Source organism: Salvelinus fontinalis, chromosome 32 (assembly GCF_029448725.1).
Source record: "Salvelinus fontinalis isolate EN_2023a chromosome 32, ASM2944872v1, whole genome shotgun sequence".
Lineage (NCBI taxonomy): Eukaryota > Metazoa > Chordata > Actinopteri > Salmoniformes > Salmonidae > Salvelinus > Salvelinus fontinalis.
This window is the reverse complement of record NC_074696.1, coordinates 44,844,251-44,863,297: the sequence shown is the minus strand read 5'-3', so window position 1 is coordinate 44,863,297 and position 19,047 is coordinate 44,844,251. Positions and strand designations below refer to the sequence as shown.

The following is a 19,047-nucleotide window of genomic DNA, read 5'->3' as shown; positions in this document are numbered from 1 at the left end:
TCTGGCTAGGAATGAAGCAGAAAAAAACTGCAAGAGTCAACATGCATCACTTATCCATTCGCTCAATGAATACACCAACAGATTTCATACATTGTTTTAATTAAAACTATTACATATGACAACCAAATAAAAAGGCTAAACAGGATCAGACAAAGACAAAAAAAGGTATTTGCATTTTTTTTTTGCATATTGTTACCAAAGCAATTTGTCATTTGCATCTTATTAATAAGTATGATATGCAGCCAACCACAATAAGAGGTGCAGGGTTTGGAGATTTTCGGAGGAATCCTTTCGTAGGCAAGCAGGCATTCTTGTGGCACAACTGCATGTTGTTCTGTCTGTAAACCTCTAGCTGTAAGATCTTGAGAAAAAAATGTATACATGCAAGAGCAGTGGTTCTAAACAAATATAATGCATTTTTGTTTAGGCCTGGAATAAATGGTTGGGTTCACCAGTTACTTCCCAAATGGCACTATTCCATCCATCCATCCATCCATCCATCTAGTGCACTACTTTTGATCAGAGACTTTATAGTGCACTATAAAAGAGAATTAGGGTGCTACTTGGGACATAACCATAGGTGTTTGAAAGAATTTAGCATCAACATGTTGCAAATGGTATGCAAGTGGCTCTCACAGGATAGTAATTCAAAAGAAGAGGTACTCTGTTCAAAAGTAGTGCCCTATATAAGGAATATGGTGCCATTTGGGAAGAACCCCCTGGCGTAACCCCAACAGCTAGTTGCTCAGAGCCTAAAGATCACTTTGTTTATTGCTGTTCACTTTGGGTAGAACACCATCACTGAACATCTATCTACTGAAGGTTTAAACAAAGGGAACCAGGGGTGGAAATCCCATGCATTACAGTAAACTGTATTCCACAGGAGGGTGGCAGTCTAAAATATCCACTATAGTGTCATGCCCAGTTATTAAATGCAACTTTTTTGGTTGTACCATGCGAGTGCCTGCCTACCTTACCATCCCCATAAGCATTTTTGGTCCTGACACCTCAAAACTGGTTGGTTCTGCATATTATTGTGTTCTTATACTGTATGTCAATGTCACAAACAGACCCCCCCCCCCCCCCCCCACACACACACACAAAATTGTCATGTATCAATATATATGTATCAATGTAGACTTAGGCATATTGCCCTCAATGTTTTGAAAGTAAGATCTCTTTGATTTACTTGTTTTCAGCACCATCAGGAAAAGGCACAGTCTACAGACTATTCTGTCCAAGGATAAAACCTTCACTCCCTTCCACATGAAAAACTTTGAGGGATGCACACAGTCAAATGTTTTGGAGGAAATCAACAATCAAAATGTAGGTCACATTCACTACAGGTTCTAGAAGACCAGGCTCTATGAGATGAATGGAACCTACTGAATAGAAGCTAGGCTACTCTCCAGAGATTGTTAGTTCAATAAACAGAGAAGAGGGTGATGGGAAATAGCAGGAGGTTCATCCAATCAGTCACACGACAACAGCTGCCACAAAAAAACAAGCCCCCCCCACACAGGTCATTTAAATGCAGCAGATGTAGCTTCAATATGACACACTTTGCTTTAAAAGCTGCAATATGTAACTTCATTGGCGACCCGACCAAATGCACATAGAAATGTGAGTTATAGATCTGTCACTCTCATTGAAAGCAAGTCTAAGAAGCGTTTGATCTATTCTATGTGCGCTTTTCTAGGCTTCCTGTTCTTAAGTTTCAGGTTTACTTTCGGTTTTGTACACCAGCTTAAAAAAGCCAAAAATACAATATTTTTATTTTTGGTTATTAAAAAGATATTTCACAGCAGTTTAGATGGTACAATGATTCTCTTGCTTGTTTTGTCACAAACTGAAATTAGAGGAACTACTAGAATTTTAGCAACCAGGAAATAAACAACAGTCTATTGAATTATTACATTTGGATTATTATTAGTGACTATATCACTATGGTCTTTATTTCATTATTATCATCATTATTGTTCTATTTTTCTAGAATTGATTAGCAAAAATAAGTGGCTCATTATATTATTACATATTTTAAATATACAAATATATCTCCATTTCAGAATTAAAAATGCATTAGAATAACGAAAGAAGGCATCTGATGTTCAGCTTTTAGAGGGGGGAGGGCATCACATGAAGGAGCCTGGTTCAACCTCAACTGCAACCCTACTCCCTATAGTGCACTATTTTTGCCAAGAGGCCTATGGGTCCTGGTCAAAAGTAGTGCATTATATAGGGAATAGAGTGTCATTTGAAACGGAAGCCCTGTATTACCCCCCTGCCTCAATGATGCTGCGTTCGTAACCAAATGGGAATTTACTACATACGACTGGGAAAAGTCCACTGGAATGGCCCTCCAACTAGTAATTACTAGTGTGAAACTCATCTATCATCCCGATCTCCGACATGGTGACCTCTGACATCACCTACTAAGGAAATTACCTTCATTACAGCATTTTTTGGTAGATAAATGCAACAAAAGATAATTTAAAAAAAATCAATTAATATGGTTTTTGAACACTATAATTTGTTTGCAAACATGATCCATTATATATACACAAAAGGTATGTGGCCACCCCTTCAAATGAGTGGATTTGGATATTTCAGCCACACCCATTGCTGACAGGTGTATAAAATCATGCACACCGCCATGGAATCTCCATAGACAAACATTGGCAGTAGAATGGCCTTACTGAAAAGCTCAGTGACTTTCAATGTGGCACCGTCATAGGATGCCACCTTTCCAACAAGTCAGTTCATAATATTTCTTCACTGCTAGAGCTGCTCTGGTGAACTATAAGTGCTATTATTGTGAAGTAGAAATGCCTAGGAGCAACAACGACTCAGCCACGAAGTGGTAGGCCACACAAGCTCACAGAACGGGACAACCGTGCGCTGAAGTGCGTAGCGTGTAAAAATAGTCTGTCCTCAATTGCAACACTCACTACCGAGTTCCAAACTGCCTCTGGAAGCAACGTCAGCACAAGAACTGTTCGTCAGGAGCTTCATTAAATGGGTTTCCATGGCCGAGCAGCCGCACACAAACCTAAGATCACCATGCTCAATGCCAAGCGTCAGCTGGAGTGGTGTAAAGCTCGCTGCCATTGGACTCTGGAGCAGTGGAAACGTGTTCTCTGGAGTGATGAATCGCGCTTCACCACCTAGCAGTCCAACGGACGAATCTGGGTTTGGCGTATGCCAGGAGAATGCTACCTGCCTGAATGCATAGTGCCAACTGTAAAGTTTGGTGGAGGAGGAATAATGGCCTGGGGCTGTTTTTCTTGGTTCGGGCCAGGCCCCTTAGTTCCAGTGAAGGGAAATCTTAATGCTACAGCATACAATGATATTTTAGTCGATTCTATGCTTCCAACTTCATGGAAATAGTTTAGGGAAGGCCCTTTTGTTTCAGCATGACAATGACCCCGTGCACAAAGCGAGGTCCATACTGAAATGTTTTTTCGCGATCGGCCTAATCGCCCAACATCAGTGCCCGACTTCACTAATGCAGACTTCACTAATGCTTGTGGCTGAATGGAAGCAAGTCCCCTCAGCAATGTTCCAACATTAGGTGGAAAGCCTTCCCAGAAGAGTGGAGGCTGTTATGGCAGCAAAGGGAGGCCAAACTTCATATTAATGCCCATGATTTTGGAAAGAGATGTTTGACGATCTGGTGTCCACATAATTTTGGTCATGTAGTGTAGCTGTACTTTCAGTTTATGGTTTACGCAGCTTGTTGGACATTAGACAAAAATCGGCATTTCTCAATGAGTTCAAAGTGTGTGAATGCTTCCAAATGGTATTTATAACTTCACAACTGGTAAATTCCCACCTCCCACTTGGTTCCGAACGCAGCACAAGCTCAAAATGCTCTGCCTCCTAGATGCAAAACCCGACCCACTGGCTCTAGAGGTCGATTCCGTGGCAACGTGAGTGTAGAGCGAATTCCTTCCTGTACTACTGCTGTACAGACTTAAATTATTCACACAAGCAGGGCAGTTACACATTAGCCCACAGTTGCAGTTAATCAGATCCTACCTATGCTGTTCAAGTAAAATCAAATGCTGGTAATGTCTGACATCTTGCAAGAAAGTAACAATTTTAGCTGTGACATTTCGCACAAACCCCAGGGGCGGAGCTGTATTGATGTCCACAAACCGGTGTAAACCATGTTACTAAACAATCGTACCCTCTGGGAATTAAAGTATGTCCCCTGTATCAGAGTGAGAGAGTACTCTATTGTTACTCCTGATCCTTGAAAAACACCCAATGAATCTCAATCTCTGACTACAACAGAGGCGGTCTGTCTACTAAACCCCCCCCCCCCCCCCCCCACACAACAAACTGCATCTCTCAGCACCAGGGCATGTGTCTCACCTGAAACACATGCATCTTTAAGTGCAGTAAATTGTCATTCTTATAGTCTCTTTGTACAAATATATATGAACAAAATAAAAAAATGTAGTATAGCAGCTAGTTTTGTTCTGGTAACACGTGGCTATAGGACAATGAGTGCGGCAAAACGTTGGCCATGCTACAACGCGGCTGCTTCTTTTGCAAAGGCAGTGAGAGCAGGGATCAACTGTATCCCAGTCAGACAAGGCCCATACCATCCATTCCCCAAGCAGATGACCCCAGGCACGTTGGTTTGGTCCAAGTGGAACGAGACGAAACTCAAAAGCCTCACCTGGAGGATACTTCACAGCAAGGCAAATGGAGAGACAATGCCCTTCAAATACAAATGTGACAAAATGGCTTGATAAAACTCTGAAATATGAATGCTTACTTTTAACAGTGCAAAATGAATTCTACCACCAGTGTTAAAATGAATGAGACAGATCCGTTAGCTAACTGTCCCCACCTTCAATTGGTCAGTCTACATACTCAATAATAATTCACATTAAAAACTAAATCATGAAACTGAATCAATGCAGCCACACCCGCTCTGCTCTCTAACCCCAGACAGTCCTGGGCAACATATCATGCTTACAGTAATGCTTGGATGAAATAATTTGACTGTATAACTAAACCAACTAACTAATCTCACAGGAGCTCTAACGAAAAGAAATACACCCTTTGTCTTTCAAATTCTTCTTTACACCCAAAACAGGCACTTTGTCATTCACCCAATTTACAAAATAACTTTGTCATTTGTCACCCCCACATAACAATTTTATGGCATCAATTCTTGGCCCAGTTTACATTCTTTATCCGTTACAACTTGCCCATGTCCGATCATAATGGCCCAAAAATATCAAATTGGTATGTTAACCATAGGACCTGTTTTCTGCATTAACGACTTATTGCACTTAAGGATTGCATGACATCATCAGTTCCTTAGTTAAAAATGTGAAAAACCTCTTCGGTCATTGACAGACAAACTAACAGTGTTCTATTGCTGAAAATTAATGTTAAATAAGACTAATCTCATAAAATAGCAGGAATAAAAGTGAAATCTGTAGCTACCACAGTGAACTCTGTAAAGGTTCTGAGTAGGTCCATGATGTGGCTAGGATTGATATTCTAACAGTACCTAACAGGTAATCCCTAAAACAATGCCTGTGGCTGTATGTAAAAAATAAAATAAAAACTCTGTTGATATTGATAGAGAATGCAGTGTTAAACTTTGACTGGCGCAATGACTACAAGTAAGTCACCATTGGCTTAGAGAGAGTAGAGTAACTGGGCTAGCAGCTTGCCGTATGAAAAATGGCATAGCTGTGATTCACGGGCGTTCTTGATTAACAGGCATCATCATGGCAATCAGACTTCTACAGAACATAAGAAGACGCACATACAACGACAAGCTGACGGAGACATGTAAAGAGGACAACTTATACAATTGAACCCCATGGATAGACAAGTCAGCATATCATTCATCACCGTGTTGAGGAACAAGACTGATCATCACTGGACCTGCTATATCCCCACACCCTGAAACCATCCTTATCAATTCCCCTGTCTTGTCTTCTACACTCTGGCCTTTTAAAAGTAACACAAAGCAAAAGTTGAGCTGCTGTCAAACCTGTAAGGCGAGGACATGACTTGCACAGTTCAAGGAGCAATATCAGAGACAATCCATAATGAATTAAAAACACAGCAGAAGAGAACAGGCCGGGAGAGGATTGGCTGGTTTCGTATTGCATAACGTTTCTGTACTCCCCTCTGGCTGTTGTTGTTGTAGTTGTTGTCTTTAGCAGCTTGGCATCCCCTTGTCAGGACCAGAGCTGTGCCAGCCCAGGGTCCAATGTGAGACCAACAAGGCTGACAGAATACCCCTCCCAACACCCCATCCTCAGGCGAAGTACATGGTCCTCAGTGTGTCGTGATGAATCTGAACAGCCTTGGCGAGGGCTGTGGGGTCTCGGCCATTACTCTGCCCCGAGACATGGCTGCCCTCCGCACTGCGTGTGTTCAAGAGAAGGAAGTGAGGAAACGAGAAAGGGAAAAGGACAGAAAGGGAGGGAGAGAACCTTTATCTTGAATGAACATTTTAAAATCAATACATGATATCGACCTCCAGTTTCTTTTTACCTGATAAACAGCAAGAGACATTGATTTTAGCCCTACAGAAAAGTATACTGATCACAATGAAATGAATCCCCCCCCGCCCCTCACCTGTCATGTTCTTTGTCCACCAGGTGGTAGCGGGCGCGGAAGGCCACCAGGTGGGCGTAGTAGGCTGGCGCGGGGATGGAGACTGAGCGGGTGCAGCGGACGTAGGTGTGGCACAGCTGGTAGGTGAGCAGCTGGAACTCGTCAGCCGTGAAGCAGTTGTCATCCCACAGAACATGGTAGTGGGAAGGTCTGCTTGTACCCTGGAGGGAGTAGGCTAAGTCAGTAATAGCACAGGGACAATGCCGGTTCCATGGAGAGAATATTGATTCAACACTGACAATGAAGTTCAGTGGAAATTAATAGAAGCCGATAAACCTCTGAGAAAATATGACGGCAAGAGTCAACATTAGGGAGAAATAAGCAGGAGATACTACCTGAACTTGTCCAATAAGAATGCTGACTTAGTTTTATTAAATGTTACCATCTTATGCCTATTGAACACAACCCTGGTATGAGTCTTGACACACACCTGTATTCCTGCATGGCTGCAGAGGTAAAAGTCAAACTCATAGGGGTGGGTTATATCTGTGTCCACAGTGGTGCCTGCAGGAATGTTACCACTCCGTCCAACCTGCCAAATAAACACTCCATTTAAAAACAGTTCAACAACCAATCTACACCTAGCAAAGTAAACCGTTAATGTACAAGGAGAGATCCATAGCGCCCCTTACCCGCTCGTTGCGGTCGGCACAGAAAAGGCGTGTGTGATGGCGCTTCTGCACCACAATGTAGGTGATGCCCGGCTGGTACTCTTTTTCCAACATGATACAGGCTTCTCTGATGGCCAGCAGCTCATAGTACAGCACCTGCCACACAGAGAGAAGTCAACACATCAGCAAAGAGTGGCGAGCGGTGAAGAAGGGTTGATGGCCAATAGCTAAAGATTTAAGCTTAAGACTCAAGTTTAAGGTTAATAAACTATGAAGAACATTGCTATTTGTAATAAATGCATTTCGACATGGGGACATCATTTGGCTTAGCTGTAAACTTTAAATGAGAGATTGAAGGGGGACATAAGTATTTTAACTAACCTGTCTGAATTGTCCCTCTGACACACCATCCCTATAAAATATGATTCTGGTTGGTTTGTAGCGGGTAGACTTGTAGAACTGGATGAGGAGCTCCCGCACCATGGAGGCCAGGTCCTGGATCACCTCCTGTCTGGGTCTCTGGACCCTCACTGTGGCACAGTACCTGCTGGGGTGGGCGTCCATACTGCCCACCACCTGGATAGGGCCAGAGAGAGGGAGATGGTCAGAAACATGACTTCTGACACCATGTTTCAGAATGCTATTGTAGGGGTCTGGGTAACAAAACAACCTAGTAGATTACCAATGTACTAGATGCCTCAGACCCCATGACAAGTAGATAGACAGACAAGGCATTGTTTGTGAGGAAAGTGGCAATGGAAACTAGAATGACAGAAGGAAACTGACCGCTGCGATGGATGGCTTCTTTCCGTCTCCGGCTGGAGGATGAGTGACGTCGGCCCCCAGGAAGATAACAGGCTGCTGGAACACGGAGGGACTGGGTGGAGAGAGAGACAAACACAAGGCACATACAGTATATCCTGACTCCATCACCATCATTAAGTTTGCCGAAGACAACAGTGGTAGGCCTGATCACGACAACGATGAGACAGCCTATAGACAGGAGGTCAGAGACCTGGCAGTGTGGTGCCAGGATAACAACCTCTCCCTCAACGTGATCAAGACAAAGGAGATGATTGTGGACCACAGGAAAAGGAGGACCGAGCATGCCCCCATTCTCATCGACGGGGCAGTAGTGGATCAGGTTGAGAGCGTCAAGTTCCTTGGTGTCCACATCACCAACAAACTATCATGGTCCAAACACACCAAGACAGTCATGAGGAGGGCACGACAATGCCTATTCCCCCTCAGGAGACTGAAAAGATTTGGCATGGGTCCTCAGATCTTCTAAAAGTTCTACAGCTGCACCATCGACAGCATCCTGACTGGTTGCATCACCGCCTGGAATGGCAACTGCTCTGCCTCAGACTGCAAGGCGCTACAGAGGGTAGTGCGTACGGCCCAGTACATCACTGGGGCCAAGCTTTCTGCCATCCAGGACGTCTATAGCAGGTGATGTCAGAGGAAGGCCCAAAAACTTGCCAAAGACTTCAGCCACCCTAGTCACTGTTCTCTCTGCTACAGCACAGCAAGCGGTACCGGAGCGCCAAGTCTAAGTCTAAAAGGCTTCTTAACAGCTTCTACCCCCAAGCCATATAAGACTCCTGAACAGCTAATCAAATGGCTACCCGGACTATTTGCATGGTCCCTCCCCACTTATGCTGCTGCTACTCTGTTTATTATCCATGCATGGTCACTTTACCTCTATCTACATGTACAGTTGAAGTCGGAAGTTTACATACACCTTAGCCAAATACATTTAAACTCAGTTTAACAGTTCCTGACATTTAATCCTAGTAAAAATTCCCTGTCTTAGGTCAGTTAGGATCGCCACTTTATTTTAAGAATGGGAAATGTCAGAATAATAGTACAGAGAATTATTTATTTCAGCTTTTATTTTCTTTCATCACATTCCCAGTAGGTCAGAAGTTTACATATACTCAATTAGTATTTGGTTGCTTTTAAATTGTTTAACTAGGGTCAAAAGTTACAGGTAGCGTTCCACAAGCTTCCCATAATAAGTTGGGTGAATTTGGTCCCATTCCTCCTGACAGAGCTGGTGTAACTGAGTCAGGTTGGTAGGCCTCCTTTCTCACACACACTTTTTCAGTTCTGCCCACAAAGTTTCTATAGGATTGAGGTCAGGGCTTTGTGATGGCCACTCCAATACCTTGACTTTGTTGTCATTAAGCCATTTTACCACAACTTTGGAAGTATGCTTGGGGTCATTGTCCATTTGGAAGACCCATTTGCGACCAAGCTTTAACTTCCTGACTGATGTCTTGAGATGCTGCTTTAATACATCCACAGTTTTCCTTCCTCGTGGTGCCATCTATTTTGTGAAGTGCACCAGTCCCTCCTGCAGCAAAGCACCCCCACAACATGATGCTGCCACCCCCGTGCTTCACGTTTGGGATGGTGTTCTTTGGCTTGCAAGCCTCCCCCTTTTTCCTCCAAACATAACGATGGTCATTATGGACAAATAGTTATATTTTTGCTTCATCAGACCAGAGGATATTTCTCCAAAAAGTACAATCTTTGTCCCCATGTACAGTTGCAAACCGTAGTCTGGCTTTTTTTTTAATGGCGGTTTTGGAGCAGTGGCTTCCTCCTTGCTGAGTGGCCATTCAGGTTATGTCGATATAGGACTTGTTTTACTGTGGATATAGATACGTTTGTACCAGTTTCCTCCAGCATCTTCACAAGGTCCTTTGCTGTTGTTCTGGGATTGATTTGCACTTTTGGCACCAAAGTACGTTCATCTCTAGGAGACAGAACGAGTCTAATTCCTGAGCGGTATGGCGGCTGCGTGATCCCATGGTGTTTATACCTGCATACTATTGTTTGTACAGATGAATGTGGTACCTTCAGGTGTTTGGAAATGGCTCCCAAGGATGAAACAGACTTGTGGAGGTCTACATTTTTTTTCTGAAGTCTTGGCTGATTTCTTTTAATTTTCCAGTGATGCCAAGCAAGGAGGCACTGAGTTTGAAGGTAGGCCTTGAAATACATCCACAGGTACACCTCCAATTGACTAAATTTATGTCAATCAGAAACATCTAAAGCCATGACATTTTCTGGAATTTTCCAAGCTATTTAAAGGCACAGTCAACTTAGCGTATGTAAACTTCTGACCCATTGGAATTGTGATACAGGGAATTATAAGTGAAATAATCTGTCTGTAAACAATGGTTGGAAAAATTACTTATGTCATGCATGAAGTAGATGTGCTAACCGACTTGCCAAAACTATAGTTTGTTAACAAGAAATTTGTGGAGTGGTTGAAAAATGAGTTTTAATGACTCCAACCTAAGTGTATGTAAACTTCCGACTTCAACTATTACCTTAACTACCTCGACTAACCTGTGCCCCCGTACCGGTACCCCCTGTATATAGCCTAGCTACTGTTATTTTATTGTTGCTCCTTAATTAAAAAATATATATTATTTCAGTTTATTTTAGTAAATACTTTAACACTTTTTGGCTTAGGGCTTAAGTAAACATTTCACTGAAAGGCTTACACCTGCTGTATCTGGCGCATGTGACATTTTATTTTATTTGTATCAAGAATGGTTCACCACCCAAAGGACATCCAGCCAACTTGACAACTGTGGGAAGCATTGAGTCAACATGGGCCAGCATCCCTGTGGAATGCTTTAACAAGGTAAAACGTAGGTGTCAGAGTCCATGCCCCCCAAAATTGAGGCTGTTCTGAAAGAAAATGGGGGGGGGGGGGGGGGGGGGGGGGTGAAACTCAATATTAGGAAGGTGTCCTTAATGTTTTGTATACTCAGTGTATGTATCTCTGCTAAATAGCACATACGTGTTTTCAGTCACCCAAATAGGGGTTTTCTGCCTGTGGAAACCCACTCTTTCACTCTGTGCGTTACCGTTGGTGTGGCACCAGGATGTTGTTGATGCCCCCCAGTTTGACGTTGATCTTGAGGCAGAGGTTGGAGAGGGTCTGAGGAGATGTCTTCACCACGTTCTTCACCTGGACACACTGAGTGGCCATGCCCAGGAGGGTGTCTCCAACCCGCTTCACCTCAGCTGTGGGAAAGAGGGAACCATTTTACAGCTGTTGTCATGTTGTAGGACACAGGTAACAATTTTACACCTGATACCATCTTGTACATGGTACAGACAGTACCAGTCAAAAGTTTGAAAACACATACTCATTCAAGGGTTTTTCTTTATTTGTACTATTTTCTACATTGTAGAATACTAGTGCAGACGTCAAAACTATGAAATAACACATATGGAATCATGTAGTAACCAAAATAAAACAGTGTTAAACAAATCAACATATTTTTTATTTGAGATTCTTCAAAGTAGCCACCCTTTGCCTTGATAACTCAACCAGCTTTTCCAACAGTCTTGAAGGAGTTCCCACATCGGCTGAGGACTTGTTGGCTGCTTTTCCTTCACTCTGCGGTCCAACTCATCCCAAACCATCTCAATTGGGTTGAGGTCGGGTGATTGTGGAGGTCAGGTCATCTGATGCAGAACTCCATCATTCTCATTCTTGGTCAAATAGTCCTTACACAGCCTGAAGGTGTGTTTAAGGTCATTGTCCTGTTGAAAAACAAATTACATTCCCACTAAGCGCAAACCAGATGGGATGGCGTATCACTGCCGAATGCTGTGATAGCTATGCTGATTAAGTGTGCCTTGAATTCTACATAAATCAAGGACAGTGTCACCAGTAAAGCACCCCCACACTATCACACCTCCTCCTCCATGCTTCACGGTGGGAACCACACATACAGAGATCATCCGTTCACCTACTCTGCGTCTCACAAAGACACAGTGTTTGTAACCAAAAATCTCAAATATGGACTCATCAGACCAAAGGACAGATTTCCACCAGTCTAATGTCCTTTGCTCGTGTTTCTTGGCCCAAACAAGTGTCTTCTTCTTACCGGTGTAGGTTAGTAGTGGTTTCTTTGCAGCAATTTGACAATGAACGCCTGATTCACACAGTTTCCTCTGAACAGTTGATGTTGAGATGTGTCTGTTACTTGAACTCTGTGAAGCAATTATTTGAGCTGTAATCTGAGGTGCAGATTCAAATTCTAATGAATTTATCCTCTGCGGCAGAGGTAACTCTGGGTCTTTCATGTGGCGGTCTTCATGAGAGCCAGATTCATCATAGAGCTTGATGGTTTTTGCAACTGCACTTGAAGAAACTTTCAAAGTTCTTGAAATTTTCCAGATTGACTATCCTTCATGTCTTAAAGTAATGATGGACTGTCGTTTCTCTTTGCTTATTTGAGCTATTCTTGACATAATATGGACTTGGTCTTTTACCAAATAGGGCTATCTTCTATATACCACCCCTACCTTTTCACAACACAACTGATTGGCGAAAATGCATTAAGGAAAGAAATTCCACAAATTAACTTAAGGCACACCTGTTAATTGAAATGCACTCCAGGTGACTACCTCATGATGCTGGTTGAGAGAATGTCAAGAGTGTGCAAAGCTGTCATCAAGGCAAAGGGTGAAGAATCTAAAATATTAAATATTTAACACGTTTTTGGTTACTACATGATTTAATTTGTTAATTAAATAGTTTTCATGTCTTCACTATTATTCGACAATGTAGAAAATAGTCAAAATAAAGAAACACCCTGGTGTGTACACAATTTTGACTGGTACTGTATATACTCAGGCTATGGAAATAACATACAAATAAATAGTATATTAAGAGTTTTTAGAAAATAAAAGTTTAAAAAACATTCATCAAATGTAAAACAAAATGAAACAGTGTCGATTCTGTACCATAGACTGGGGTCTTCCCAGGTAGGATGACGATGATGAGCTGCAGGCCAGCGTAGGTGTTCTTCAGGTGCCTGAACATGGGCTCTACGCTGTCTGATCCCTGAGCGTACTTACAGAAACATGGCTGGCCCTGGATGGGCATCCCAGCATCCTTAGAGATCTTACGCAGCTGGTCAGTAAAACCCCTGTAGAGACGGAGGGAAGGAGAGCAAGAGGATGAGAAAGGGGGGGAGGATGAGGAGACCCAAAGAGACGTTATTGACAGTTACAGAGACGTACAGTACCAGTCAAAAGTTTAGACACCTACTAGTTCAAGGGTTTTTCTTTATTTTTACTATTTCTGACATAGAATAATAGTGAAGACATCAAAACTATGAAATTACACATGGAATCATGCAGTAACCAAACCTATTTATATTTTAGATTATCCAAAGTAGCCACCCTTTGCCTTGATGAGAGCTTTGCACACTCTTGGCATTCTCTCAACCAGCTTCACGAGGTAGTCACCTGGAATGCATTTCAATTAACAGGTGTGCCTTAAGTTAATTTGTGGAATTTCTTTCCTTCTTAATGCTTTGAGCCAATAAGTTGTGCTGTGACAAGGTAAGGGGGTATACAGAAGATAGCCCTATTAGGTAAAATACCAAGTATTATTATTAAGGCTGGAACAGCTCAAATAAGCAAAGAGAAACGACAGTCCATTACTTTACATTTCAAGAACTTTGAAAGTTTCTTCAAGTGCAGTTGCAAAAACCATCAAGCGCTATGATGAATCTGGCTCTCATGAGGACCGCCACATGAAAGACCCAGAGTTACCTCTGCTGCAGACGATAAGTTCATTAGAGTTAACTGCACCTCAGATTTCAGCCCAAATAAATGTTTCAGAGTTCAAGTAACAGACACATCTCAACATCAACTGTTCAGAGAAAACTGAGTGAATCAGGCATTCATGGTCAAATTTCTGCCAAGAAACCACTACTAACGGACACCAATAAGAAGAGACTTGCTTGGGCCAAGAAACACAAGCAAAGGACATTAGACTGGTGGAAATCTGTCCTTTGGTCTGATGAGTCCAAATTTTTGATTTTTGGTTCCAACTGCCGTGTATTTGTGAGATGTAGAGTGGGTGAACGGATGATCTCTGTATGTGTGGTTCCCACCGTGAAGTATGGAGGAGGTGGTGTGATGGTGCTTTGCTGGTGACACTGTCAGTGATTTATTTAGAATTCAAGGCACACTTAAGGTAGGGGTAGGGTGCCCCCTAGGGTAGGGGGCAGCATTCGGAATTTTGGATGAAAAGCATGCCCAAATTAAACTGCCTGCTTCTCGGGCCCATAATATATGATTTGCATATAACTAGTATATTTGGATAGAAAACACTCTAAAGTTTCCCAAACTGTTAAAATAGTGTCTGTGAGTATAACAGAACTGATTTGGCAGGCAAAAACCTGAGAAATATCCATTCGGGAAGTATTTGTTTTGTGGTTTTATAGTTTTCTATTCAATGCCATTACAGTATCCATTGACTTAGGACTCAAATTGCAGTTCCTATGCCTTCCACTAGATGTCAACAGTCTTTAGAATTTGTTTCAGGCTTGTATTCTGAAAAATGAGGAAGTAAGAGCAGTCGGAATGAGTGGACCCTAAAGTGTCACAGAGCTATTTCATGAGCGTGACCGAGAGAGTGCGTTTCTTGTTTATCTTTTATACTGACGACGTTATTGTCCGGTTGAAATATTATCGATTATTTAGACTAAAAACAACCTGAGGGTTGAATATAAACATCGTTTGACATGTTTCTATGAACTTTACGGATACAATTTGGATTTTTTTGTCTGCCTGTTTTGACTGCGTTTGAGCCTGTGGATTACTGAAGAAAACGCGCAAACAAAACAGAGGTTTTTGGATATAAAGGGACTTTATCGAACAAAAGGAACATTTATTGAGTAAATGATTGTCTGCTGAGTGCAACCATATGAAGATCATCAAAGGTAAGGGATTAATTTTATCTCTATTTCTGACTTGTGTAACTCTTCTACTTGGCTGGTTACTGTTTGTAATGATTTGTCTGCTGGGCTATGTTCTCAAATAATCGTAAGGTATGCTTTCGCCGCAAAACATTTTTAAATCTGACACCGTGGTTGGATTCACAAGAAGTTAATCTTTAAACCTATGTAAAATATGTTTTGTTTTCTGAATTTTTATATTGAGTATTTCTGTATTTGAATTTGTCGCCCAGCAGTTTCACTGGCTGTTAAAGAGGTGGGACGCTAACGTCTCACGTACCCGAGAGAGGTTAACCAGCATGGCTACCACAGCGATATGCCATCCCATCTGGTTCGCGCTTAGTGGGACTATCATTTGCTTTTCAACAGGACAATGACCCAAAACACACCTCCAGGCTGTGTAAGGGCTATTTGACCAAGGAGAGCTGCATCAGATGACCTGGCCTTCACAATCACCCAACCTCAACCAAATTGAGATAGTTGGGATGAGTTGGACTGCAGGATAAGCAGCCAACAAGCTCGGCATATTTTTTATTTTACCTTTATTTAACTAGGCAAGTCAGTTAAGAACATTCTTATTTTCGATGACGGCCTAGGAACAGTGGGTTATCTGCCTTGTTCAGGGGCAGAACGACAGATTTTTACCTTGTCAGCTCGGGGATTCGATCTTGCAACCTTCCGGTTACTAGTCCAACGCTCTAACCACTAGGCTACCTGCCACCCTATATGTGGGAACTCCTTCAAGACTTTTGGAAAAGCATTCCTCACAACGCTGGATGAGAGAATGCCAAGAGTGTGCAAAGCTGTTATCAAGGCAACGGGTGGCTACATTGAAGAATCTAAAATATATTTTTATTTAACACTTTTTTGGTTACTACATGATTCCATATGTGTTATTTCATAGTTTGTCTTCACTCTATTATTCTACAATGTAGAAAATAGTAAAAATAAAGAAAAACCTTTGAATGAGAAGGTGTGTCCAAACGTTTGACTGGTACTGTTAGTGTTGCAGAAACCAACCAAAAGAAACTAAGAAATGTGATATAACATAATAGATATGCTAATAATGCTATTTTTTAGTTGATTATAATGTTATTGCATTGGGTTGAGTATTTATCTGTTGAAAAAGAGACCCGTGTGTGTGTTTATGATGTACGTATGTATAAGACAGACACCACTCACTTGAGGATCTCCTCACGACACTGCCTCTGTGTGGCAAAGCAAGCGATGGCCCACATCTTGATCTCCACCCCGGTGTGGAACTGTTTGCCCCTCATGTCCCACACGCCGTGGCTGGGCGTGGCCACCGTGCGGTTCTGCAATGACACCGCAGGGTTCATCTGCGGGGACTGCCACCCACACACACATACATACATACAGACAGTACAGACATAGACAGAAAGGTGGAGAGACCAATTGGTTCTAAAAGATTGAGAAAATGTTTGTATTTTCTTTGAAATGGTCATTTAATGAATCTAAAAAATATTGTCATGCCATTCGTCATAGCCTTTACACAAGTAGTAATCATTATTTTCAGAGACAAAAAACAGAGGTGGGTGAAAGAGAGAGGGTGGTAGAGATTGACAATTGGCGACAGGTAGCCTAGCAGTTAAGAGCGTTGGACCAGTAACCGAAAGGTTGCTGGTTCGATTCCCCGAGCTGACTAGGTGAAAAATCTTTCTATGTCCTCTTGAGCAAGACACTTAACCCTAATTGCTCCTGTAAATTGCTCTGGATAAGAGCGTCTGCTAAATGACGTAAATGCCAAAAGTGACTAAATGAAAGAGCCAGGGGCAAGAAAGAGAGAGACGGGGAAGCTAAATCACAGAGACACGCGGATGAAAGATGATTTAAAGGGTAGGTACCATGAAGTGTTCCAAGCTTGCCCTGCCGCCGTACTGCAGCCCGGGGGCCGGCAGCACACGGCCCGTCACCTGAGCCATCTCGTCACGCACGCGGAACTGAAACTCCTGGACGAACGGGTCCGCCTCATAGTTCGCACTCCGCACCTGGATACAGAGTTGGTGAATGAGTGAATGAGAGAAGAGGATAGAGGGGTAGGACAGAGGGAGAGGTAGTAGCAAAACAGGAAATTATTAGTTTGGAGGAGATAACTTAAGCAGGTGCATCACATTGGTGGTGGATGAGACGAGTTTCCCCCTTACTACAGTATGTAAGTGCTTTGAGTATCTGGAAAAGTGCTATATCAATTAGTAAGATTAATTATAAAGACATGTCACTCAGTAGTCGTAACACCTCGCAGTCATTCGAGGGCGCTATAGATAGTACTCACCAGCCTGCTGATCTCCTCCTGTCTGTCCGGGGCAGAGCGGGCCGTGGCTTTGATCATGGTGGACGTCTGGTTATCAGTCAGTTTTTTTATACAGCGCTGGCCAGCTACTATGTTGCACACCTGCAAGGAGACACATAGGAATGTGAGTTAAAGTAATTTAATACAGTAGAGAGAGCAAAACTGGTACAGTTTTATGCTTAGGGCCCTGAGTTGATCCTGACCACATAAAAGACAGTAACTCAGGTTCTACTTATGCTGACTAAGATCACGGCTCCTGAGCGCGATCTCCCATAAACAAAGCAATAACGCACATAATCAAAGAGAGGTTGATAATTGGTCAAAAGTACAAAGAGCCAGTAGTACTCACCTCCAGGGGCAGGTAGGTGTGTTTCTGCTCCTGGCCCACCTGTAGGCAGGGGAGGTGGGGGTACTTCAGCTGCAGGCTGTACTTCTCTCTGAAGTACTGGGCCACCGTGCGCTCCACTGTCTGACCATTCTCCAGCTGCAGGGGGAACCTGGGGGTTCGAGGAGGAGAAACATGGAGTTGATGTTTTTGTGACTTTGTGCTCATCTAGTTCTCATGTTTAACTCTTTGGGGTGGCTTCCTGAACAGATTGCTTTTTATTCCCGGAATAAACTTAAATCTCAATGGAGAATGTGTCAGAGTTAAACTACACATATCACCGTCTCTCTGTGTAGGTACTCACGTCTGGTGGCTGGCAGGACGGCGAGTCACGTTACACACTCTGTACTTCCTCCGCATCGTCCCACAGTGGGTCACTTCCACCTTCAGACCTGGACAAAACAAAGGAAGGAGGGGGAATATGTGTGAGAAGAACTATCCAACTATAATTATATAGTTTGAGGGGCTTCTAATGCCCAATGCAAACACATTTTCATGTGGTGTGTACAATTTGGTAGGTAGTAAAACAATTCAGCAATACAGAAATAGCAGTGAGTTGCAATACCAATATCCCTACAACCAAAACAAAGTTAGAATGACAAAAACATTAGCCCTGGAGTTCAACAGTGATGCAAGGAGTCTAGCAGTGTTAGCATTCCTGAGCCTGGGGTGGTGTTGACGTCACTCTGCATACCTTTGATCTCTTTGGTGAACTTGACCCTGTGGGAGTCAGTGAGGGGCCGGGGCTGCTCATCTATGTTGTGGATGTCCAGGACCTCGCACATGAACTGGATCACCGGCTGGGCCTTGTAGAACGCCGTGGCTGATACTACAGATGAGAAGTGGTCAAGTTAAAATAAGTTACTTCAATGCGGAAGGATCCAAGTTATGATAGTCTACAACCAAATCCAAATAGTAAGAGTTAGATTAGGTCAATTCGAAAATCAGGGACTTCAATGTAGATAAGGAACCCAATTCTGATAGCTTATAACCAAAGAAAAAATGTGAGGGATAGGCTGAATTCTATACCAATTGGACTAATCAAAGACATGACTGAGTAAACACGATGCAACTCAGACACTTCCACGCGGCCTCCGTGCTGTTTGATGCTACTTGGCAGGAGCCAAACATTTTACTTTTAATAACTATTAAATCCAACTTTGTATTTAACAAATTTACCAACATCTTAGTTTTGTCCTTACTCAACTTTTTTTCATCCAAGTTTTCCGCCCCGATCACTTTCTGGACATGGATCTGTAGGACCTCCACCAGCCGAAAAAGCCGAGTAAAATG

General features: G+C 42.7%; 1 protein-coding gene across 2 annotated transcripts in view; it reads right to left on the bottom strand.

Annotated features, from left to right (window-relative positions):
* Nucleotides 1-82: 82 nt before the first annotated feature.
* The window catches only part of LOC129831453 (protein argonaute-3-like), a 41,025-nt gene continuing 22,060 nt past the window's right edge, over nucleotides 83-19,047 (bottom strand). Inside the window, exons 6-19 of one of the 2 annotated variants that reach the window (XM_055894852.1) lie at nucleotides 18,449-18,583; nucleotides 18,059-18,146; nucleotides 17,719-17,866; nucleotides 17,352-17,471; nucleotides 16,924-17,067; nucleotides 16,241-16,407; nucleotides 13,053-13,237; nucleotides 11,159-11,318; nucleotides 8,055-8,145; nucleotides 7,650-7,844; nucleotides 7,290-7,424; nucleotides 7,088-7,189; nucleotides 6,619-6,818; nucleotides 83-6,404 (exon numbers count right to left, since the gene is read on the bottom strand). In XM_055894852.1, coding sequence (XP_055750827.1) covers nucleotides 6,296-6,404; nucleotides 6,619-6,818; nucleotides 7,088-7,189; nucleotides 7,290-7,424; nucleotides 7,650-7,844; nucleotides 8,055-8,145; nucleotides 11,159-11,318; nucleotides 13,053-13,237; nucleotides 16,241-16,407; nucleotides 16,924-17,067; nucleotides 17,352-17,471; nucleotides 17,719-17,866; nucleotides 18,059-18,146; nucleotides 18,449-18,583 — 1,979 coding nt within the window. In that variant the 3' untranslated portion in view covers nucleotides 83-6,295. The remainder of the gene's footprint in view (nucleotides 6,405-6,618; nucleotides 6,819-7,087; nucleotides 7,190-7,289; nucleotides 7,425-7,649; nucleotides 7,845-8,054; nucleotides 8,146-11,158; nucleotides 11,319-13,052; nucleotides 13,238-16,240; nucleotides 16,408-16,923; nucleotides 17,068-17,351; nucleotides 17,472-17,718; nucleotides 17,867-18,058; nucleotides 18,147-18,448; nucleotides 18,584-19,047) is intronic. The other variant, XM_055894853.1, reaches the window with a different exon arrangement.